General features: G+C 48.2%; 1 protein-coding gene across 1 annotated transcript in view; it reads right to left on the reverse strand.

Moving 5' to 3' along the window:
• Positions 1-25,738, reverse strand: part of HCFC2 (host cell factor C2) — a 389,963-nt gene that overhangs the window by 281,864 nt on the left and 82,361 nt on the right. The window contains exons 4-5 of the mRNA XM_069629914.1: positions 15,854-16,062; positions 1,694-1,778 (exon numbers count right to left, since the gene is read on the reverse strand). Of these exons, the coding sequence (XP_069486015.1) occupies positions 1,694-1,778; positions 15,854-16,062 (294 nt within the window). The remainder of the gene's footprint in view (positions 1-1,693; positions 1,779-15,853; positions 16,063-25,738) is intronic.

A 25,738-nucleotide genomic window follows, 5' to 3' on the forward strand; every position in this document is an offset into this window, starting at 1 on the left:
AACACAAAGGAGCCTGGGTCCAGCCCATATGGCCAGCCAAGGTCCTAAGATGCAGCAGCCAATGTTCGTAGCAGTCCACAGCAATTCAGGCAAGTATCTGATGAACATACAGTGTCTCCTATAGGTAACATTCACTCAAGGGCAGCCAGCTCTATTTACACCCCAGGGAGACACATGTTTTGGCTGCCAGACAATCAGGAAATCTGCAACACACTGCTCCACCACACAGAATGTGCATTAGGCTTGTCTGAGGCGGAAAATAGGCTACCCCAGCTTAAACAACTCCAGAGGGTGCGGGCTGGGCTCAGAGGGAGCACTGGCCATTGCAACAGGTATCTTAGGCCTGCTGTATGATACCCACAGTCAAAGAAAGCCCACAAAAGCAAATAGTCTGCAGGCAGCAGGACTTAAAGTGCATTAATACTCAAGCGGCTACTATGTAAATAAATTTGGTTACGAACATGATAAAAATGGTTGAAACCGTGGGTGGAGCCAAAAGGTAAATACTGCCATCAGCCTCACCAGCGCCACACTTACAGGGTGATAGAAGACACAGCCATATGCTCTAGCAATTCTACTCAGAACACAGCAATGTCCTGGGCCCACGATGAGTGCACTACAAGTTTCACAGCACCAGGCTACGAGCGATACAGGCCACAGGGAAAGACGCTGCTTTGGGTCAGAGATGCCAGTTAAAGACCCACGACTATTCCCCTGCCCATTAGCTTGCGTAGACGATAGCAGACTGCTTCGGCAATGGTTGTCTCAGCAGAAGTCATCCAGTGTCCTTCTGCAGCTTCTTGTGGGACCGATTCTTAGTTCCAGTGGTCGACTGTGGGGAGTAGTGAAAGGGGGTAGGGCAGGAGGATTCAAGCCAATCAGTGGACCCGCAGTATTCAAACTCTGGCCATGTCTCCAATCAGGGGAAGCCAGGTCAAGTAGAGGCATGACACCTGCACAAGGTTTGATATGTGTACTGAGCCACTCAGCAACACACACACAGCCCAACACCGCTAACCCCCCCCCCCCCCCAGCCAGAGCACACAAAGATGATTCCCATATATGGTCACACCATACTCCTATATGGAGGCGGGGAAGACGGCCAAAGGGACAGTGAAGCCCAAACAGGGCTTAAACATGGCCAGCCATGCTTAGACATTCGGTAGGGTCTGGCAAGTGCTGTCCACAGAACTGAGTTACAGTGGACCTCACTTGCCAAACAAAAGTCATGAGTACAAAGAAAAAACAGCAACTATACTAGGGCTCTCAAATGGAAAGTCAGACAGTCTGACAAGGAGACTTGCACAGGATAACCGCATTACTTGGGGCACACCAACAATGAGACATTGCCGGTTTCTCCGGGAGGGGGAGGGGGGAGGGAGGAGAGAAGCAGGCAGGGGCCACTAAAGATTCAAGCAGAAACATTGAGGTGTGGGCGAGCATGCATCATCTCTTCTCTGGGTTTAGGGGAAAGTGTTTGGGGAGTGTGCTATAAAAAGGTGTGCATTGGGTGGGGGAGGACGGATATTGAATAAGTGTTGGTATGTGGAAAGAGGGCGCTAGAAAATTGGGGTTTATTTATTTACAAATCCCAACTAGGACTTCTTATTTCTAACAGAAGGCATCAGCATGCCAGTGGAATCAATGTCAGACCGGAACACGGAAAAGTAAAACCAACAATACAAAAACGTACTTGTTTCCTATAACGGTGGCCGTATGAAGACTGCGAGGGAGAGGAGTGGGCCCCTTGGTTTCCAGCTTTGACCAGGTTGTAGTTTCTGAAAGAAAACATTTATGAATTTAACATGGACATTCAATTGATACACTCTAGGTTCCTGCTTTCACATTAATGACGTAATGTTCTGTCAACTCAATTGTTAAGGGCCTTACTGCAGAGCTCTGTAGATGGGAAACTACTAGGTTGGGCATCAAGGTCATAAGGCAGATGCGTCTTCCACACTGTATGCAATTGGGATTTAGGCAAGCAGATTGTTTACCGTAGCAACCTTCAAGATGCTACCTCTCCCTGCCCCAACTGTATGCCACACAGAGTCCTCATGCAGCCCTTGTCACAGGCCATGCAAAAACTGGAACAAACCAGAGAGGAATGGCACACCCACACAAGGGAACAGCAGGGGCATGATAAGAGGGTGCCAATGACCATAAGAGGAATAAGAACATGGGGGAGGAGGGACACAAACAGGACCAGGAGAAGCAAGGGAAAATAGAAGCCACAGATTCTAGAAGGGAATTGGCATGAGGGAAGAGTACGGGGAACTGGAAGGTGAACAAGACCAGACATCACAATCTTTCCTTCCACCAGACGGTGCACTGTTTGCTCACTCATTTCAATTAATTCAACCTCTTCTCACAGGCCTCATATGAGCCTTTCTTCTTGCTCCACGCTTGGCCACCCATTAACCATCCTGCACCACCAACCCATCCGAGAGTCCCACCATCACCCATACGAGGGTCCCACCAAAACCCATCCGAGGGTCCCCTGACTAAACTCCCTGGGATAACCACCTCTCACTGAGTGCAGAGCCAATCAAAGCAACCATTGGCCAAATCCACGCTTTTCCTCATCGGCTCGGACCCCGCTATATCATCCCATGCCTGGAAGCTTTGCCTACTCATCCACATCCAGCTTAGGCTCGTTTAGGGCTTGCAACCACTCACTATTCACTGCGTAAAGGGAGTCTACTTTCCTCCACATCTCTTGTAAGGCATCTGTATTATACAATTGCAGCAGACAGCTCCTAATGGGCAGTGTTGCTGGGGACCCTTAGGGTCCTCCTTTAAGATTATTTTCTTTATCTAAGAGTAACTGCAGTTCTTAAGGATAGAAACATGACATGCATTACTTACCGTAAAAGCATTTCTGATGATTGTATCTGCTTAGATTCACATTCTGTGCATAGCCGACATCCAGTGGTAACCGCAGAGTATTGCATCTTGTCTTTCGAGAATCGAAAGGGGACGTCGACATGGGCGTGCATGTAACACTATCCCTACGTGACGTGTAGTGTACCCAAGATCCCTCACGCGTCGAGGTCCCTCCGATTTTATTTTTTCTGCCAAGAGGGAGCCTTATGACTATCGTGAGCGAGTACAGAAAATACAGAAAGTAGTAAGGCGTCTATGTTCCTTCTATCCGAGCGGGGAGGAAGGGCGGGCGCATGTGAATCTAAGGAGATATAACCATCAGAAATGCTTTTACGGTAAGTAATGCATGTCTTCTGATGTTTGTCAATCTGCTTAGAATCACATGCTGTGCATCGACTAACGAGCAGTACCCGGAGTTGGAGGTGGGTTGTGAGAAGGAACAGTAGTGAAAAGATGTCTTAGTACCGCCTTTCCCACCTGAGAATCAGATCTAGAATGAGTGTCTAGGCAATAGTGTTCTGTAAAGGTGTGTACAGAACTCCAGGTTGCCGCTTTGCAAATGGATTCAAGGGGAACATTTGCAATGAATGCTATGGACACCGCAGTGCCTCGAGTGGAATGGGCTCTAGGCTTGAAGGGCAGTTCTCTCTTCGCCAGATGGTAGCAGAGTGTAATGCAACTGACAATCCATCTAGAAATAGTGGATTTGAAGACTGCATCTCCTTTTCCTGTGGTCACTGACACGAAAAACGGATGAGTCTTCCTTAGTGGACGAGTTCTTTCCATATAGAACAGGACAGCTCTGTGTACATCCAGTGTGTGCAGGGTTCTTCTCCCAGGCTTGAGGGATTTTGAAAGAACGTTGGTAGCTCTATTGACTGGTTCACATGGAAATTGGAAAGGAATTTAGGTGCAAATCTAGGGTGAGTGCGCAAAACCACCTTGTCTTTCTGAACTGTTACGAAGGGATCTAGAATGAGTGCCTGCAGTTCACTTACCCTGCTAATGGAGGTGATTTCTATTAAAAAATCAGTCTTGAGGGTGAGGTTCTTAAGACTTGCTTTGTGCATGGGCTCGAAAGGAGCGCCCATAAGCCTAGTTAATACCACATTTAGGCCCCCTCCGGGAACCGGGTTAGAAATGGGAGGGTGAATTCTTTTTACCCCTTCCATGAAAGCCTTAATCACTGGTATCTTCCGCCATGACACTTTCTGTTTTGATGTTGTATAGGCTGAAAGTGCCGCTAGGTGCACCTTTATTGAGTTGAAGACTAGGCCCGAGTCAAGTAAGTGAGTTAGGTATAGGACAATGTGAGTGGGAGAGCAGTTGATAGGGTTGATGCTCTTTGACCAATTCTTGCAGTTACATTGACATATTCTCATGCGCCCACGTTTTACCGAGAAAAGAAGACAAATGACCCCTTTCCTCAGTGTTCCAATGTGTTTCTGGTTTTAATTCTGAATATTATTGTGCATTTGAGTTACACCATATGACAAAATGTTTCCATTTACTACAATAGCAATATCTAGTGTTCGGTTTCCTTGCCTCCCTGAGGATATCCATACATCTTTGAGGGAGCTGCAGGTGTCCGAATTCTAGGACTTCAGGAGCCAGGCCGCTAAGTTCAATGTCTGCAGGCATGGGTGAAGAGTCTCCCCTTTGTCTTGCGACAACATGTTGTACGGGCAATAAGGACGTCTCCATCAGATGAGCGAACCAGGGTTGGCGGGCCCACATGGGGGCCACCCAATATCATCTGGACTGGTTCCTGGTGCATTTTGTGCACGATCTTGTTGAGAAGAGGAGTCGGGAGGAAAAGCGTAGACAAATTTCCCTGACCATGTCATCCAGAGTCCGTTCCCCTTGGATCGGTTCTGGGGGTACCTGGAGGCATAATCTTGGCTTTGGGCGTATTACAGGGTTGCAAAAACATTGGCGACGATTCTGTGTAATCGCCATTCGTACTCCCTGGGCAACGGAAAGTCTCTGCCGAGTACGTCTGCCAGAAGATTGACTTCCCCCTGGAACATGTTGTTATAACAGGAACCTGTTGCGTTTGAGAGCCCACTTCCAAATGTTCTGGGACAGTTTGGACAGCCCTGGAGAATGGGTGCCTCCCTGTTTGTACAGATAGTACATGGTCGTGGTGCTGTCTGAGGATTAGTATTGGCTTTCCCTGTAGTTGGGTTTCGAACGCTTTCATTGCTTTGAACACTGCCAGCACTGCCAGCAGGTAGGACGCTATGTCTGGCGACCACACTCCACTTGCTGTCTGCTGGAGCAGGTGGGCTCCCCACCCTGTAAAGGAGGCATCCGTAGTTAGAGTGGCTTCCACTGCGGGGGTGGTGAAGGATTTCCCTTTCAAGAGGTTTTCTCTCGACCACCACCGCAGCGAGAGAACTAGGGCTAGCGAGACCACTACTAAATCCTCTCACTGTCCGTTGGCCTGACACCACTGGTTGCTTAGCCACTGTTGCATTGGGCGCATGCGCATGCGCGCGTGAGAAACTAAGTAGATACATGACGCCATCATTCCCAGCAGACGCATAGCCTTGCGTACTGTTACCTCTCGACTGACTACATAGTGAGGGATTTGAAACAGCATGTTTTGAACCCTCTCGGAGAGGAAGACGAGGCCGTCCTTTGTTCGAATTAGAGCCCCTAGGAATTGTTTGACTCGACTGGGCTCTAAGCTGGATTATTTCTCGTTGATGGAGAAACCCAGACTGAATAAAAGATCTATCGTCTTTTGGGTATTTGACAGACATGTTTCGTAGGAGTCCCCTGTTATGAGCCAGTCGTCAAGGTAAGGATAAACTGATATGGACTGCCTGCGCAGGTGTGCTGCCGCTACTGCTAGTACCTTCGTAAATACCCTTGGTGCAGATGCTATGCCGAAGGGTAGTACCTTGAATGGATAATGTTGGTTTTCTATCATAAACCTGAGGTACTTTCTGTGCACTGGCAACATCGAAATATGAAAGTATGCATCTTTCATATCCAGAGTTGCCATGTAATCCCCCCACCCCCCACCGTGTGATCAGAGGAATTATTTCCTGCAGGGTGACCATGCAAAATTTCTGTGGTTTTACAAACTTGTGCGCTGGGCGCAGATCTAGAACAGTACGCATCGTTAGATCCTTTTTGGGTACAAGGAAGTACACTGAATAAATACCCTCCTTTACCTGTGATAGCGGTACGATCTCTATGGCTCCTTTTTGTTCCACTATCTCGACTTCTTGAAGAAGTATTCAAAGATGTTCTGGTGTTAGTCTTCATTGACGTGGAGGTCTGTACTTTGGGGATTGGTTGAACTCTACAAAAAAACCATAGCCTAAGGGTACCGTGTACCAACTGGTCCGTGGTTATTCCCTCCCATGCTTTCAGGAATGATGTCAGCCGGCCCCCGACCAGAGAGGCATGGGAGGGGACCCGAATCTTCGAGTCATTTGGAACCAGAGGCAGGAGAACCTCTGGGGGTCAGGTTCCTGCCTCTTCCCTTACCACGCCGCTGTCCCCTTTCGGGGTACGGGGTATTGTAAGTATTGGTTCCATGTGGAGAGTTCCAGTCGTTTCCTGAAGGGTATTGTTGGTGAGTGGAGCGTTGGCCACGAAAAAAACATCCGTTTCCAAATCCTCGCCGTGGAGGGTCTGAGTAATTTGGTCCAAACTCTTTAGGGTTTCATGTTCTTTTTTCACGGTCTCTAAGGCCTCATTGACGGCCTTCCCAAACAAGTTGGATTCCTCAACTGGTTTGTTTATAAGAGACGCTTGTGTTTCATGTTTAAACTCTGAATTACAAAGCCATGCGTGTCTTTTGAGGAGAATGCCTTGAGCGAGGGCTCTGCTGGCTGTCTCGGCAGAATTCAAAGTATTCTTTCAAATACTTTGGTTAACTTGCCTGCCCTCAGACTGTGGAAAGTAGGCGGGTCCGTAGTGGTTCTGGAGCCTTTTGTAGGCCTTCTTGTATTAAAGCTCATTGCGCATCTGCGTAACTAGCCAATAGAGTAGTGTTATTGGCGATACGAGTGGAGTACGCTCCCGCTGTGGTAACCCTCTTACCCAGGGCATAAAGTATTTTGACTTCTTGGTCAGTGGGAGCCTCGCCTGTTGATAAAGGGACCCCTGGTCTTTTCCTTGTGGCAGTGACTGCCAAAGAATACAGGGTAGAATGACCTCTAATATATAGAGGGTCTGATGGAGAGGGGCGGAAAAGTTTTTCAATTCTTGGGTTTACACCCCTCGTAAGAGCCGTTGTAGACAAAGATGGAGCAAGGCATTTTTTAATTCAATTGAGTAGAGGGATGGCTTGGCTGGTTGGCGGCTTCTCGGAGTACATCCCCAACGAAGTCGGCTTCAGGTGCTGTCTCTTCAGCTGCAATTTTAAAGTGATCAGCTGCTTTACGTAGCATTACATTACATGTTAGTTGATCATCAATAGGAGAAGGATTCCTTGCAGGGGTATTCTGTGGAGAGTCCAAGGCCAGAATATCTCGGTCTGGGTCTTGTGGCTCTGGGTACTGCCATGGTTGAGGGTCACCCACATCTGGCTCCTCCCCCCAGCCTTCAATAGGATCATCCTCAATGGGCTCATCTCCAATGGGCTCATGTTCCTCCTCATTATAAAAAGGATTCTCCTGTACCCTAACTGGTAGAATGTTTTCTTCAGTAAGGTCATAATTATATATGACCTCTTCTAAAGAGGGGTCAAAAAGCCTTGGAAATTTAGATCTAGGGTTAGCAGGGCTTTCATCCCTTGGGCTGCGTGGTGTAGGTTGTTCTGTTCGTGAAACAAACTTATCCAGCCGCTCCATGCAGTCCTCAAACTTGTCCCTAGTCTAGACTGACGATCTAGAACGGTCTAGGGGTGGAAAGGTGTCTCTCTCATAGTCTTCTGTCTAAAAAGTGCCCCCAGCAACCTCTTCCGTCGAAAAACTTAGAGCTCTGTGCCTTAACGTCGAAGAAAGTCCTTCCTCTCCCTCAGAGAAATCCTCTGTCGGGGCCGACGAAGGTGGGGTATCCCTGTGCCCTTCCCTAGACTTCTGAACACTATCCTTAGATCTTGGCGGATCTTTGGGTCTTTCACAGACTTGAGAGTCCCTAGCCTGCCGTTTATGCCAGGCTTTCCCCAAGGTTTAAATACCTTCTCTGGGATAAACTACTGTTTCCCAGAGTAAGTAAAGTGACATTGACTTTACTAGTCTTTTAAATTCCTAGACCTAGCACACCCTATCTTACAATAGAGTGCTGGAGGGGTTACGTAGTATCCCCTATGTCTAGATACTCATGTAGCAGTCAAATGCTACCATTTCTTCTCAGAATGGCTGGTGGCAGTGGTTTCACAATGAACTACCATGATTTTTCCCGACCGCAAACTATTTGTAGCTCTGGTAACATTAAATCGCGGGAGCCATATATTTTGCCATTTCTTTGTGGAAAGGTCCTTCTAGAGTTTGTCTTTGCATGCCAAACCAGGTTTGGTCTCTTTGTTCATTCGGCTTTGGCAGGATTCAGGCGTGAAACCCGCCTCTGGCTCCAGAGTGTCTGGGGTAGGCAGGAGGTGAGGGAGGTGCCCGAAACTCCCTGTGCTTAGTCTCCTAGGAGACCCAAATGCACACTGTGGTGATTGGCTGGCTGACTGTCCAGCAAGGACAGACACCCAGCTGGGTAAGTGACAGCTAGGCTGGAATGAATGGGAGAACACTGAATAAAAGGCGAGTCTTGGAAGGCAGAGTCGACCATGGAACGAAGGAACCGAAGAAGAGCTTGAAGACGACGGCTGCTCCGTTTGCTTGCCCAGTGAAGCCGTGCTGCCGGTCCGAATCGCCAAATTCGCATCGACAGCGAAGCCCCTGCAAGGAACACTTCTCCCATTGAGTTGGTGGGACCAATCATCTAACCGGTAAGCCACCTGGACACCCATCTCGGAGCTTGTTGAATTTCCTCAGAGTTGCTGCAGGAAACCGTAGAACCAGGGAGAGGGACACCAGCTTGTGTGCTTTACTTACAGTTACTGAAATCGAAGTTTTGGCAGTTGTGAGCTGCTTTGACTGACCCATTGCAGGAGTCCCCAGACGTCCTCCCTCTTGTCCCCACGACTGAGGCCCAGGAACAGCGAGATCTGCAGGAACTGCCAGGATCAGAATTCATCAGCTGCCGCTTTCTTCATTTGTAAGGTACTGTAAACCAGACGGAGTACTTACCTCTCACAGTGAAAGTGCTTGGAACTTTTGCACCTCACAGGCCTAATCGGCTTGTGACCCAACATATGATTCTTCTTGCTACAAACTACTCCTAAGAACTTGTGCAGAGACTTTTCCGTTTAACTTCCAGAATTGCTTTATCCTATCCAAGACTTTAGCCCATTGACTTTGGCCTAGCCTATTGAATTTAATTGACTCTTCTGGTGAACTCAAAACACTTTCACTGTCCAAGAATAATTGTAATCTTTCTTGTTCTAATAACCTTTGCCTTTTACTCCCCTTGAAAAAGTATTCTGAAAGCCAACAGTAAGATATTCATGTCCCCAGCACCATTGTTAAAAGTTACTTGTGATTGTAGGTTGTGTCTGTGGGCCATCCCAAAAGGGTCTTATCTGATTCAGAAACAGAGTGTACAGTATTGAAGTATATTTGTGTGTTATATTGATTCCCCCCTTCTAATGAATGTTTTATAACTGATTGGATAATAAATTAATAAGTGTTTAACCAAAAAACCTTGAGTGTAAGTTTATTTGAAAACCTGTAATTGTAAACCTCCGTTATAACATCATTACAGCTCACATTCCCTCTTTTGATAAGCCTGGCTGCTCAACACGCTACCAAAACTGTGTGGTACAGACTTATACCAAGGGTTGGTTTTGCTTACACCTTTAGTCCTAGTTGCTTGTAGTGTTCCCAGAGGGTACTGCATTCAAATTTTGCCAAACACTCCCCACGTTGGACAGCACAGGGTAAGCTGGTCCCCATAGACAGGATGACACACTCTGGCTCAGATTCTCAAAACAAAGGCAGTTCAAGATGTGGATGAAGGCCCATCTGGCATTCCACTTAAAAGTCTCTAATTCCAGCTTCATTCAAGTTATTTTGCAGTTCAACAAAAAGTTCAGTTCACCAAAATGTGCACGTAGGTCTCCCTCGGTAGAGCTCAGACCTTTTCATGATGTCGAAGACTTTCAAATGTGCCTGGTTTTTACTGCAGACCTCCGCAGGACCACTTCAACTTTCCCTTCAGCTCAGACTCTTGCGTCATTTGGCCCAGTGTCTCTTGGTCTGGTAGCAAAAGCACAAAAGTTCAACATTCATCTTTTACTTCCCCTTTTGCCGGGGTTAATCTTGATCATAACGCATTTTCGAGTTCATTCACTTTGTTGCTTTATAACAAAACCCTTCACCTTTCACTGAGACTTTCGAGTGGGCTGCTTCCCTTCGCCGGACCACTCCGCTACTCTGCATCACTGGCTTCACAGTTATCAGTAATTTAACGTTCACCACAGATCTGCCTTCTTTCGCGTCTCATCCACACACATGCAGCTTTCAATTGTGAGATATACTGTTGCAACTTCAATCTTTCTTTAACACACACACACCGACATTTCATGTCTCTCGCCAACTCACCGGCTGTGTGCATTCTTTTCTTGTCTTTACGGTTTTAATTCACAAGTCAAGGTTAATACCACAGGCTTGGACTCGCCTCCCCAACTCTGTCGTTCACCCGGGAGGGTCACTGGCGCCTTTGAAACACAATGCAGTCTTCTTGTCTGAGATTTGGCGTTCTCTGCAGATATATTTCACTGTTCTTGGGGGGGGGCAAAGACCCCCTGCAGGGTTCTCCTGGGTTGCTCTACCCTTTGCTCTCGCCCCTCTGTCGGTCGCTTTGCTCCAGTAGGTTCGCCTTTGCCCCGGAAGTTCTAATCCTTCTTGTGTTCCACCTTGCTCAGAATGTGTCTCTACGTTCCGCCTTTTAGCCGTGTGAGGAGAGCTAATAGGTATCAGATGTATGTGGTTAAAGTCAAGTGCCTGACTTTGCCGGACCAGATTAGCGGGACATGTCCAATGAGATGCTCGGGTGTGAGTCAGTCTTTCGCCAGAGCGCACGGTCCGTGTGAAAGTGTTCGTGTAGGGAAGGGCAAGGGGTGGCCAGTTGAAGTCTCAAGATATCCCACCTCGTAGGATGGGGCATGGGTACAGGCAGGGGGGGGGAGAAATACTGTGTCTCACCATCGGTTGCCCCTCCCCACTCGAGAAGACCCCTCACTTAGGTGATCCTCCCACACTGGTCCACATCCAGGAACTAGTCACCTGGATGACAAGTCCCTGAGGACCAGCGGGTGAGACACCATTTGGTTTCTCACAGCTCTCTCTTTGTCCTCTTTCGCCTCCTCTACATGAGTGTTCTCTTTTCAATCCACTTATCTCAGTGGATTGGTTACTTTCCCTCAAAGAGATTTTCTCTTTCTCCTGAAGAAAAGCATCCTTCAGCCTCTTCTTCGGCCCGGTCTTGATACTTGCCAAGATTTGGTAGACCCATATATGCCATTGTTTTTCCTGGTGAGTTCTTGTCCCCAAAGGGGGAGTCCCCTAGGGAGGGTGTTGCAGAGCGGGCTCACCTCCCTAGCCTCACCGGGAGGGTGGGGGCTCACCCTTGGGGAGAAGGGCCGATTCGTCAGAGGGGCATATACCCATGTCAAGCAACTCCAGGTACCACGTTCTAAGGGCGCAGTCCGGAGCGATCAAGATCACTGGATCGGAACAGGGGCAGCAGAATGACAGGGATCGGCAGGAACGCATAGAGCAGGTTGAAGTCCAATTCGACTGTTCCCAACAAGGAAATTCAGAACCACCTGCATTTCCTGGTCAGAATGGAATTGAAGAGATCCACTCAAGTACCCCCCTCACCCCATTCAACCAACGGGAGATAAAATACTTCACAACTTCCTGGTAAAGATCCCACTTATGGGAGGCCAAAGACTTCCTGCTCACGGCATACGCCAACATGTTCTCCTTGCTGGCTTGATGAGCCGCAGTCGGGGACAGGCTTTTCTTCAGAGCCGAGAACCACAACAGCATCGATTCTCTGCACAGAGGTAAGGAGCCCACACCACCCAGCTTGTTGAGGTAATGCATGGCTACTGTGTTGTCACTCAGAATTAACAGTCTTGCCTCTCACAGAGGGAAGGAAAGCAAGCAGGGCCAGCCCAATTGCCCTTAACTCCAGCAAATTGATGAGCTGCTGACACTCCAAGTGCACCGTAAAGTTGTGCAGTTGAGCGCCCCAGCCCTTCAGGCATGCATCCGTGACTAGTCAATTGGGGCCATGGTTTTAGAACACCACCCCTCTCAGCAAGTCGTCTTTCTTGGAGCATCAGCCGAGGTATCCGGACACACTCTCTGAGACCTGAGGAAGATCAGTTGTCTGTCCCTGAAATGGAGAGCATCAGCAACTCAGAAGCCACTGAAACGACTGTGATGCTGGAAATGCAACCGGAGGGACAGGGCCTCCGTATCCTTGTCCGTTACTGCTTTTTATCGTTTGTTCGGTCGTGTTTTCCGCGCAGGAGTTCATGTGGGACTCCTGGCGGTGCAGCTCTCTTTCTTTTGGTTTGGTGAACGGACCCGTGGGATACCCTTATGGCACCCATGGGTGGGGGTACAACCCTGTGCCCTAGTGTATGTTTTTGGGCACCTGTGGGTGGCCCACAGAGCAGGGTATGGGCTGGTGGCAGCTCCATGCTGAATTTGACAGGTGCGCAGAGTATCCTCCATTTGGGATACCCCGGCCCTGCCATTGGGATCAGTTGATTCCTGATGGAAAACAAGATGGCCCCGGTGGCCTCTTGCTTTCTATTACCCATTACCTTGTTCTCCCAAAGTCCTGGGAAGCCCTGACTCTGTCCCTTCCCCCTGACTGGCTGTTGGATGGAAGTGCCATATATGGTGTTGTTGTGAAGGCCCAGTCAGACTAGCTGGAGCCTTCCCGGTGATGTATGTTGTGGGTACCTCCTGTGGGTGGGACCTGGGTGAATAGAGTGTGTGGCGAATATACATTCTGTGTTGTGGGTGTCTAGTATCTGGTGGTTGACACAATGACCGAGACAACGCTGCCCGAAACCGGTATGAATGCAGCTTGGAGTGTTGAATGGCTTGGTACTTGTCCCAATACACATACCTTGTTATGAGTGTCTGGAGAGAAGTGAATGGCCTGAATACCTCGTGTGCCTGATTGGCTGCCTGCCTGCATGAATGCCCGTAGTCGTGATTGGATGCTTGAGTGTGACCCAGCGGAATGAATGGGAGATCAAGAGTATACCTGGGGACCTCTCACTGCTAGGAATCGTGTTCAGAAGCTGAAGTCCCCTACGACGAGTAACTGGATTAACTGACGCTTGACCTTGAAGCCCTGCTGGACGAGAAGAATTGCTGTTGCTCTCCTTCACAATCTGAAAGCTGTTGTGCCTCCAAGGACTGACCCAGAGAGGACCTGGTAAGGCGCCCTCTTCCCGAGCTACAAGGGACCATCGTGCACAGCTGATCTTTGCCAACGCTCCCTGGTAGACAGACCTACGACAGGCTGCCGACCCGATACGGGGACTGCTGCGGAACTCCAAGGAGAAGCACTCGGACTGTTGTCCGCCACTGTCGACGACCGTTGCCGCCGACCGGAGCCGCTGTTCTCCCGTTTGCCTAAGAACTTCCATTGATCATCGGACGCTCTCGTCTACATCGTCACCCACTTGTCTCCCGCTGGAGAAGGCCCGACCGTCGAAGCGCCGAGGAGCATCCACCGGTGGGTTTCCCGCCACCTAGACCGCAGAGACGCCGACGACTCGATGCCCTTGTTGGGCCACAGTTCTTCATCATCTCTTTGCGGTCCAGAACTATTGTCACCGAGGTGCCCCGCACGCCTCTTCCTTGCAGGACGCCAACGCTCTGTCGTCGACGAGCACTGCTAGGAACACAGCTGCCACTTCCCTGCAATAGTTCCTCCTGTTCACCGTCGGACGTTCGACGACCCGTGACTCCCGCCTTAAAGGGAGGGCACTCAAGAAAGGCCGTTGATTCCTCGACACTGAACGCCAGGTTCCCAGACACCTCTCGACGATCCGAGGCTCCCGCCTGAAAGGGAGGCACTCAAGAAGGATCGGTCGGTGCATCGTCAGAGAACTCTACTCCACCAGGTACACTGGGGGGGTAAAACCTTAATAGAAAGACGTAAGACTATCGAACATTATCTGGACTGGGCTTGTGCTATATACCTTTATTTACAGGTTGCCCAGGTGGGGGGGATCTCCACACAGAACTGTGTCTAGGTAACGGGGCCAGCATTCTGCCTATTGTTGCCACCATCTTACGTTCCTGCCTATCTCTATTGCTGGTTTACTCGTTATTGATCTGTGTGACATTTTAACCGTACAGTTGATGCACTTGCATGAGATTTGATAACATTAGTGGTACCACTCTAGACGTGTATATATTTATCATTATTGACTTCCAAGTACAAAGTGCGTTATTGTGATCGTGTACATACCTTTGAATATTAATTATATAAAGACTGTTTTCAGTAATATGGACATTCCTTTGTGGGGGTTCGCGGACTACACTGTACTTAAGAACCAGCCTGCATCACCTCCCGAGAAGCTAGGCCTTGACTGCTCGACCACGTATCAATAATAGAGAATCTTGGCTGGGGTCCTCTGTGCCTCTCCTCTACCATATAGAGAGCGGAAGTACAGACACCCCCTACCGGTCTTTACAACGACCACATGCACAGTCAAGCCTCTGGCTTTACAAGGATGCAGGAGGCAATGAGAGCCAGCAAGTGCAGAAAAGCTGAGGCAGGAACCTGATCCTGTGGTTGGAAGGCGTAAACCCATCTCGGATATGTTCACTAGTCTGTTCTCGAGCGGGAAGCCCAGCCAAGGCTAGTGTCCAAGAGTGCCCCAATGAATTAGAGGGCCTGGGACAGCAAAACTGTGTAATAAACTGCACGTCTGGTACAAGTGCTGAGGCCCGCTCTGGGGCACGAGTTCGGACGACCACTCATCCAGATAGGAAAACCCATGGATGCTCTTCCTTCTGAGGAGAACCGCTACCACTGCCAGCAGCTTGGTGAGGTCAAAGCTGTCGGCGCAATAGCCCTCTGTGCCAAAGCATTCAACACTGGGACCTTGGCAAAGATGTCTTCAACCTGAAGGCCTCCCATTCCTCAGGGGTAGAGGAATGGGTGAGGAAAGGTACATGTGGAGTCTCCTTCACTGGGAAATCCCTTGACTCCCCATGTTCTTCAAAGAAGAATGGTGGTATAAAAAGCCACCCTGGGACAGAAACATCTTCCGTTGCGGCTTCTTTTTCTTGTCCTTGTAGACTGAGATCGGTGCTGATATCCGCGCCAGAAGACCTTGAACGGGTCAGTTTATCACCTTTCTACTTGTGGAGGTGGAAGGTGAGTAGCTTTGCCTCTCGTTCTCGAAGCGCCTTTGGTTACATCGACTGACAACGCTCAGTCCTGCGTATCGTGTCCCTCACCAAAGCAGTGAAGACAAATATGGTGAGGATCTGAAATGGACATTTGATACCCGCAGTGGATGCAGGGTTTGTACCCCAAAGACTGCCCGATTCAGCATATGGTCAAACAAACGAGAAAACATCAAAAGAAGCAAGCTGAGAAATGGATATCAAAGATTAGAAATCCGTGGGTGGAAGCAACTCCATGTGTCTGCTCCTCAGTTTTCATCCACGTCTGTCCTGCAAGATGGGGAGAAGACCAACCGTTGAAAGGTCTGGGAACCCAGAAAGATCCATGCAATAGTGAGCCCATTTCATTATAAAGTGGGGGCATAGCCATTTAAAAAAAAAGGTTATTTTTGATTAAAGAAAAACTTCAATTAAAAGTGCCAAATGGAGAGCCAGTCACATTTAGTTACACGGCTGAACCATGTGCTTCCTGCTACTTGCCTGTTTGTACCCACCTAGGTCAAGGTCCCAGAAGTCATCCAGCCGGTGCCCGCACATGCCTCCAAAAATATACAGCTTCGGCTTGCCGCCATCTTTTCTGCAGTGCACCACGGCAGTGTGAGATTCTCGGGGAGAAGGCACGGTTCCCTTGCTCACTGGAATATTCCAGCCCACAACACCAGAGCCAGGCCGCAGATCCAGCTCATAGAAATCATTCAGGTATCTGCAAGAAATAAGTCAAGTGTCTCCGTTTTACAAAAGGTTGTGTCAATGGTTAAGCAAGATCATGAGCAAACAAGGTTGTGGCACAATTTAACAATGATGGCCGATGTGGCCGCCATCTTCATAAACCACACACCATATGCTGTGATCCGGAAGGCTGCAGCTCATGTATGGTTAAAAAAAAAAAAAAATAAAAAAAAAAAAGATGGACATTCCCTGCAAAAATTCCACAGCAACATGTCGCAGCTTTATATCCAGAGAGAAGGTACGACATGTTTTGCAGAACAATCTATCCAGGTGCATTCAGAAAGGAGGGGAGGAAGACCAAAGGAAATTAATTCTGCTTTTTTGTATACTTAATACATCATACATTACATCTACCTAACAAGTATGTACATACGATAGATTACTGTATTTGATGCATTAATGAAAGACTGACACAGGACAGCACTCAGTTGGGAAACGTACACCATTTGCTTTTAAACATAAATATGTGGCCGTACTCTACTGGGCAAGCTGGAGGATTGGCTTGAACAGGGGCATGTAGTCGCCCCAATTTAACTGGGCTTTCGTGAAGGTCTCGGCGCAAGTGAACAATCCCTGAACCTTTATTTGATAATATCAGATTCACTCCACATTAAAAACAAGGCCTTCCAACTGGCCTTCATGGCCCGCAACACAGCCGTGGATATACATGATATGATGTGCCATTTATAAGGTGCCCGTGGACAAGGTTAGCCGTCGCACATTGTGGCATATGCTTTGGTGCACTGCCTGGCTGAAATACTGGCCCTATTGGAGGCTCTTCGTGGAGCATACGGCCATTGCATCGAGTCTTTCGAAGTAAGGACAGGGGTTCAGCAGGGTTGTGTGCAGGCGCCTGTACTTTTCTGTTTATATATCAATGGTCTCCATCCAGCCCTGGTATCGGTAGGAGCGGACATACCTAACCTGGGGCTCATGGCATTACCAACATTGGCGTACGCTGACCACCCAGTACTAATGTCCTGTACTCCTCGTTCTCTTCAGAGGCTGATCATGGAATACACCAAGTTCACGAGTCATTTGGACAAGTTAATATCAAGAAATCAGAAGTAATGGTGCGCCATAGGGCTAGGCGGCCACCCAGATTTCCGGTAATAGTTAGTAAAAACCGCAGAATTCCCCTGGTAACTTCAATTAGTCTATTTAGGTATATATGTATTCACATCATTTTCTGCTGCTCCCATATTAGCAAACAATGTAGCCACTTTAAGCAGGCACTGGGGGAAGTGCGCCGATTTATACATCTGTCCAGCATTAACTCTAAATAAACCCCTTTCAGAAGTGCGGAGGAACAAGGGCTCGATCACATCAGCTGGTTCCGCCGGCAGGCGGATTCGCCGGCGGCCAGCACTAAGGCCACACAAAGGCCTGTTCCTGCGCCTGTTAGGCGCATGGGAGCGCGGCGTGGCCACCCCCCTGCACAAATTTTCTACACTCCAACCGATACACTTCCACCCGGACAATGAAGAACGTACTGTAAGTACTTGCCAGCACCGGAGACACCACTGTATGTTTAAACCCTAACTGACTCCATTGAAATCTGCTATATTGTTCCTATATTGTGCCTTTTGGTCGCCTACAGACCATCTAGCCTGCTATATTGTGCCTTTTGGTCGCCTACAGACCATCTAGCCTGCTATATTGTGCCTTTTGGTCGCCTACAGACCATCTAGCCTGCTATATTGTGCCTTTTGGTCGCCTACAGACCATCTAGCCTGCTATATTGTGCCTTTTGGTCGCCTACAGACCATCTAGTCTGCTATATTGTGCCCTGGTGCATACATTTAACATGTACTTTTCCTATACGCCTCAGTTTAGAATGTGCCTATCTGCTAGCCTCTGTGCCTAGTCCATTGACCACCGTGCCCTCTGTACCGACTCTGACCTGACTACCTGCCCTCCTGCCTATCCCGACCCAGTCGGCTCCCACCTCACCTCAAACTACTCTATTACTACCACCTAGTCAACCTCGGCCAACTACACCCGGGTCTTACTCTGACCACCCATGGCAAACTTCTACTTAGCCTCGCTCACCCTAACAGCTACACTCGCCCTGCTCCACCTCAACAACACTACCCACCACAAACCCCTTCCGCAATCACTCCCAACCCAACTTACTATGGGCTTTTTAGAGGCCCAACATACTGACAAGCCCGACGCCCTCAGTCCTATAGAATGGATCCGCCGATTTGCTGCTCCACCCACTCCTTGGAACCCATGCACATTAAAAGACAGAAACCTGAGACTCGGCTCTCGGTTCATAACCCCCAAAACACTCGCCAAAAAACACTCCTTTCATCCCGCACACATTCAAGCAAACTCCGCTCAAACCTTGAACATCACCCAATCAGCCCTCTTGAGTACATCTGAACAACCACTAATCAAGGGCGCCCTTGTCAATGCCCGCTCCCTGGTCGCCCATGCGCTAGATATCGCAGACTTCATCTCTGTCAACAATCTACACTTCCTGGCTATCACGGAAACTTGGCTGCACCAAGCAGCAGGCCCAGCCTTATCCCTCGCCATCCCAGAAGGTTATTCAATACTAAGGAAAGACCGGGACACAGGCAAAGGAGGAGGAGTAGCCTTCATCGCTAAAACATCCCTTGGACTTAGATTAATCCCGCCGCCTAGCTTCCGATCTGCAGAACTTCTGTCAGCTAAGCTCCAACTCTCTGCCACACAAACCATACTATTACACCTCCTTTACAGACCTCCAGGCCCCATCACCACATTTGAGGAAGAGATATCTGACCTCTTGACCACCAACACCAAAACAGGATCTCAAATTATCCTTCTTGGCGACCTCAACCTCGGTCTCGGCGACCCAAACGATACCAATGCACTCTCCCTGGAAAGCACCATCTCCCAACTAGGGTTCAAGCTTAGAATCACAGACCCTACCCACAACAAAGGCAGGACCCTGGACTGGCTAGCGGATCTCAACTGCTCTACGACCATTACAAAAAACGAGCAAACTGCTTGGTCTGACCACCACGCCATCTCCTTCTCCATACAAGGGAATTCACAACCAAACTCTCCAACCCCTACCATCCCCCAAACCCTCACCAGAAACAACCGCAACATTACTTTACAAAACCTCTGCCCACTTATAGACAATATCTGTACCCCTACAAACTACGCCAACCTAGATGCAGAGAAACTCGCTGACCTCTACAACAAAACGTTAGAATCAGCAATAGACACCATCGCCCCACTCAAACTCACCAAAGCCAAACCGGCAGCTCATATGAACAAATGGTTCACACCAGAGCTAAAAATCCTCCGAAACTCCAAACGAGCCGCAGAAGCCACCTGGAGAAAAATGCCCAACCTTTCCAACAAAACTCAACTCTCGATAGCAGCCACCACCTACAAAACTGCTATCCTTAAGGCCAAAAAAGAGACATATGATAACAGAATTGAGAACGCCAAATCCAAAACAAAAGAGCTCTTCAATATCCTTAGGGAACTCGAATCCCCCCCCACTCTGGCTGAAACCTGCGTGAAAGATGCAGACTGGTGTGAGAGGATTCAAAAAGCCCTTGCAGACAAAATCACCATGTTACAATCCAAAATCGAACTGAAAAAGCTCATCCTATCCAAAAAAACTAACCACCCCCCGCCCACCACCCCCAAAACACCTACTTGCCCCCCCTTCTCCTTCTCACCAGTTTCCACTAAAGAAGTGGAAAGCATCATTAAGGGCCTCAAGCCCTCTAGATGCCAAGGGGACTCATGCCCAGCTCCCATCATCCAAGAAGGCGCCAACACTCTGGCCCCCTTCATAACAGCCCTCATCAATGCATCCTTCAAATCAAGCTCAGTGCCCAGTAGCCTCAAGGAGGCCTGGGTCATGCCACTTCTAAAAAAACCTAATCTAGACCCCAATAACCCAACTAATTACAGGCCAATCACCACCGTTCCCTACATCCTAAAGATCCTAGACAGAGTGGCCTACCTGCAAATACAGAAGCACCTGGAAGACAACAACCTCCTGGGTCTCAGACAATCCGGCTTCAGGCCAAGGCATGGAACAGAGTCAGCCCTACTGGACCTAAAAATCCAGATGGACGAGGCAAAGGACAAGGGTAATCTAGCCATTCTCCTACTGCTAGATCTATCAGCTGCCTTCGACCTCGTCGACCATCAGATCCTCACAGAACATCTGATGACCTCAGCGGCCTTCTCTAACCAGGCGACTGCCTGGATCCAGTCCTTCCTAACCAACCGAACCACCCGAGTCTTCTCCCCAGGGGCATCAGCACTCCCTGTCCCCATCACCTGCGGCGTTCCTCAAGGCTCGTGCGTCTCGCCGACCCTATACAATATCTTCACAAAGCTATTGTTTGACCGCCTAGATAATCTAGGTGTCACTTACACAAACTATGCTGACGATACCCAGGTTCTCATCACCCTATCAGGGTGCTACGACGAGGACTCCACCAAAATCAACAACCTTTATTTAGAGATCCAAGCCTGGATGGCAGAGCACGGCCTATGCCTCAACGATGAGAAAACTGAGCTCCTCATTGTCGGCTCCCAACCCCGGCTAAACAAACTAGACCCCCGTTACGCGTCCTTCAACATAGACGGTAACCTAATCACAGTAGCCAAAGAAATTAAAACCCTTGGGGTTTATCTAGACTCTACTCTCTCGCTCAAAAGACAGGTGAACGCAACTGCCTCTTCGACCGCTTACACCAATAAGCTCATCAACGCCTGCAAACCTTTCCTATCACCTTCTAGCTGCATTACACTAGCCAGAGCGTTAGTGCTCTCAAAAATTGACTACTGCAACACCCTCTTACTTGGCTCATCAGAACACAACCTGAACAAACTACAGGTACTTCAAAATAATGCCATCAGAGCAGCCCTCAGTATCCCACGAAACGCCCACATCTCCAGCTTCAGACAAGATGCTCACTGGCTCCCAGTACGAGACAGAATCTCCCTCAGATCCCTCGTCATCGTCCATAAATGCCGCTCTAACGACGCACCCAAATACCTGGCAGACAAGTTCCACAATCACACCTCAACTAGACCAACTAGAACTCCATACGCACACTGCCTCTCTGTTCCCAAATTCTCCCTAAAAAAAGCAGGCGGCGCCAGCTTCCCGGTCCTAGCTGCCAAACTATGGAATGCTTTGCCACCATACCTTAGAGCAGAACCCTCATTTTGGACTTTTAGAGCCAAAACAAAAACATGGCTTTCCAACAAAAATGCCGTTTAATGCACTTTCTCTCTGCTTGCCTTTGTTGACCACCTGTAACCCGGTCTACTAAGCCGTTGTTGTTTTTTCACAATCTGTACTGTATATTTTTGCCATGCTGTAACTGTTTTTAAGTCTCCGGCGCCCAGCTACCCCAGGGTTCGGTGCGCGGTACAAATAAATAAACTAAACTAAACTAAACTAAACAGGAGTTCAGGGGGGCAGAGAAAGGAAGAAGCTGTAATCGGCGCCTGGCCACGCCGCCTGCCTTTATTTATTTATTATTATTATTATTATTCATGTCCGATTCAAGCACCCGCAGGGCAGAAGCAGGTGGGGGGGGGAGGGGGGACAAGGGAGCAGGACTTTGACTCCTATCGGGAGTTCAACGAGGGTCAGGAGCGCTGTTCCTACATATCTGCATCACTCACATGGCCCATATTTGAAACCGTCTGTAGGGGGGCGGGGGGGATAGCTTGGAGGAAGACCCAAGACTCGAATCAATGCAGCGTGTGTGGTAGCAAGGGGGGGTGAGAGGACTGGAAACCTGTGGCCTGCTGGACTTGGGGATGACTGTTGCTGCTCGGGGGGCCGTGACCTTTACGCTTTTGCTCTCCTCACGCTCACTTCCAGCTCTGAACTCTAGCATCATACATCCAGCTTGGGGACCTAGTCTGGGGACCTCGCTTCCGCTGGCTGGTTTTAGCAGCTACTGCGAATGATGTTAGTCCGATTTCAATCCCATCATCCTCTAGCAACTGCAGAACTTTGATTTATTTACTTATCCGTGATCCTCGATCCTTGGAGCTTCGTTATTAATTTTTCCTCCCGAACCGGGAACTATTGGATTATTGGACTAATTGTTCTACAACTTTACTTGCACACTAGTTTTAGAGTATAACATTTTAATGACTAATAGGTTTTTCTTAAATTATTTAATTTTGGTCTAATTTATTTTTAATGTTTTCGGTCTAGGAAGACTGTTTTAAACTCTTTACATTCTTTTACAGGGAAATTGGAATGATTGTAGGTGTCAGCTATCTTACTGACCTGCTTTACTGTCCGATTATCTACTCGGGGCCGTTAATGCCTAGGCACAGTATTTTCTTTGTTTTACAATTTTTTTAACCAGCGACTGTTGCAGATTTTTTTGCATCCCCTGCCCCTTGGGTGGACCATCATATACTCATTCAATATCTACCGGCAGAATGAGTAAAAGAAATGTGCAGAGTCCCCTGCACAACGATTCTGACAGAGGGCGTACCACGAAATGTGTGGAATGCATCGAGAAAGCCAATGCTATGATTAAAGGCATGGTCTAGTAAAAATTTGTATTGTCCCTACGGGTCGGCCATGTTTTTTTTTAAGCCTAAGTGGCTCGATTTTAGAAAACTTTCCTATGGACCTTACCCGAGTTTTCGTCCATTAAACGCACGCGAAAACAAGCACCAGGGAGCCGCCATTTTGTGATAATCCTATCTTTTCCCCCCCATCGCCCTGGCTGACCTGCTTTTGCGGCACTAAATCAAATCCTCCGCCCCTGAGCCTGACATCAGCAGACGCGTACCGCCCATTTCCCAACGCCAAAGCACGTCTTGTGTCAACATTCGCTGCGTTCAGCTAATGACGTGTCGCCATGGAAATGGCAGGACGCCTCTTTCCTCAATAAGTATAAACAGACCGTTTCACAACACACAGCAGCAGATTTTCGATTCCATTCCTCTGTGTTACTTTGAGTATTCTGTGACTCGTTTCAGTGCTCTTGTCAGCTACCTTCGCCGCTTGTAGCCCGTGTGAACAGATACCAGTATCACCGCTATAAATGATTTTAGTTTGTTTAACACACAATGGCTACAATAATGCCCTACATGTACGGTACGAGCCCGAGTATACCGAGGAGGAACTACTGGAAAGGGAAGCACGCGAAAACAATGGGGATTTGGACGGCAGTTGGCAGGACGAATCAACAGATGAAGAGCCTGGGCCTAGTCGAATGGACGGCGTCTCCACCTGGTGCACATGCAATCGGTGCAAGCTAATGCCAACTGAGGACGAGAACTGCTGCTGCCGAGAAAACTCGGGATGCCTGGCCTACATTTCGGAAGGCGAGCCACGACAGCAATGCATCACCGAGCTGCCAGACTTCAGGGCAGCCTGCCTCACACGGGCCGTGTTGAGAATAATGATGGTGCTTATGCACGAACTTCACGCAACTGTTCGTCCTCGTACTCCGAGTAACGACTAAGTATACTCTGCTTGTCATGCCACTCCTATTTCATGTTCTTCTACTATATCCAAAATTACATCTACATATAATTGTAACGTATGTAAGTCGTTCAATAGTGTGCATTGTCTAGATAGCATTTGTCCGTGCAGAATGCCATTAGTTACAAGAATTGTCATTGACAACAAACGTTTATTAAACTTATCTTGGTCATTTAAAAACAGTTTGTTTCATTCCTTTTCACAGGTGGTACAGGCTGGTGGCCTATCGTTCCTTTACATGGTGGCTCCACGGGAGGCTTGGACACCGCGTTCGAAGAGTGATACCCGCCTGTGCCGTTCGTGCCATTAGAGAAACGTTCCCGAGTGACAGCGGTCAGTACAGGGGATCTTCTCTCGCTGTGCTGCAACCTGACCTGTATAATCTTTAAAGTCTTGTATTTTTGTGTCATGAAAATAAGATACAAAATAAAACGCCACATATATTTTAACAACGGTTGTTTCGATTTTTTAAATGAATCAAGTGTGTCTCCATTCAAGGATGGATGTCAGACATCTGTGCTCCGAATGGGTGAAGGTCTGGTCGCTGTGAAGCAGGGTGGTCACTATCTATCTAAGCTAACATAGCATATTCTCGATAATGCATGCACTAAACTTGTTCAAAGTCTTTCAGTGGGTTATGTCTCTATAAAAGTCACACATATGTCTATACTAACAATTACCATTGGATTATACAGGCCTTAGGGTCTTGACCACTATAATACACCGGTTGAAGTGTGGGTTTGTGCTCATAAGAATCTCCGGTATGTGGCATTTGTTATTGATAAGCAAAGATATACTATCATTGATTTAAAGACGATATACTATATATTGATATAAAGGCGGTTTGCGCCAGTGGATGAGCGCTGGCATGGGGGGCTGTCAGGGGCGCGAAAGGCCAAGGTGCCAAACTACGTGTACACTTCACAAGGTGTCCCACGCCAAGGGGCCATCGGTCACATGGCCTCCTCAGACCCCGTGTCTCCAGCCAGCCCTCCCCTTGAAGCAGGCCGCCCCCCTAAAACCACGACATACATACGTCATTAATTCATAAACACACCCCTGTTTCTAATACTTTATAACCCACTTGATATGTCTCATGAGAACAACTTTGTGCTTTGCAAGTCAACTCCTGAACGTGTTACCTGGCAACCACTGAGATCTACGCTAATCTGCTAGTCGTCGTGCTATCCGTGAACTTCTGTGACCGCTTAGAGCAAACCCATCAGTGTGCTACCTGCGGCCACCCACCTATTCTCCTGCAACATACTGCTCTGCTTGCTGAATCCAACTGTTTGTTGGTCAAGGTAAGGCCATGTATCCTAGTCATATTTCACAGATTTTTAAATTTCTATCTATTTGCGAGTTGAGTACACAATAGTGCTAGATTCATTGGTCTCATTGCTATTGACTTGAGTTTCCATTGCTATGCTATCAATAGATCTATTTATTTTCATCTGTGTCTATTGTCATCGAATTGCGCCCTTCAGGGGTCCACTCTATAATGTAAGCATATTTCCTTCTCGTGCAGTACAGAACATCCAAGGGATGAGTCACATGTTCAGTTTTTAGTCACATCATTTATACATTTCTGCAACTTATGCAAATACTAAGCCGCACATAATGAACTGGTATAGTTCCTGCGACCAAAACAAACCTTGCATTGATCATTGTATGATTCATTTACTTTTGTATCAAATCTTTATTTTTGAAGATTGTATGATAATGTCGATATTTACTTTTCAGATTTATCAACAATGCCTGCCTGTTCGATTAGCGGTTGCCCTTCGAAGACCCATGAGAAATCTGAAGGCACGAAAATGCATGTATTCCCGAAAACTGTCGATTGAATAAGAGAATGGGTCAGACATTGCGGATATCCACTGGATGAGCAGGAAAGTAGAGCCCAGGACAAGAGTGGTGATCGATACCGCATCTGCAGCCGGCACTTTTCCTTGGACATGTACACAACATCTTGGGTAACAAAGTATAAACGGCGAACGACACAGAAATTGCTCGAAAACGCTATTCCCACTCTATTCGTCCACATTCCGCCACCGGTGAGTCGTGTCCGGATTTAGCTTTAGGCCTTGCGGTAGTGTTAGGTATCCGAACGGATTAATTGATATTGTAGGTGTTCTATCCCTTGTAATAA

This window comes from Ambystoma mexicanum, chromosome 12 (genome assembly GCF_040938575.1).
Source record: "Ambystoma mexicanum isolate Mex_15411 chromosome 12, UKY_AmexF1_1, whole genome shotgun sequence".
NCBI classification, from domain to species: Eukaryota; Metazoa; Chordata; class Amphibia; order Caudata; family Ambystomatidae; genus Ambystoma; species Ambystoma mexicanum.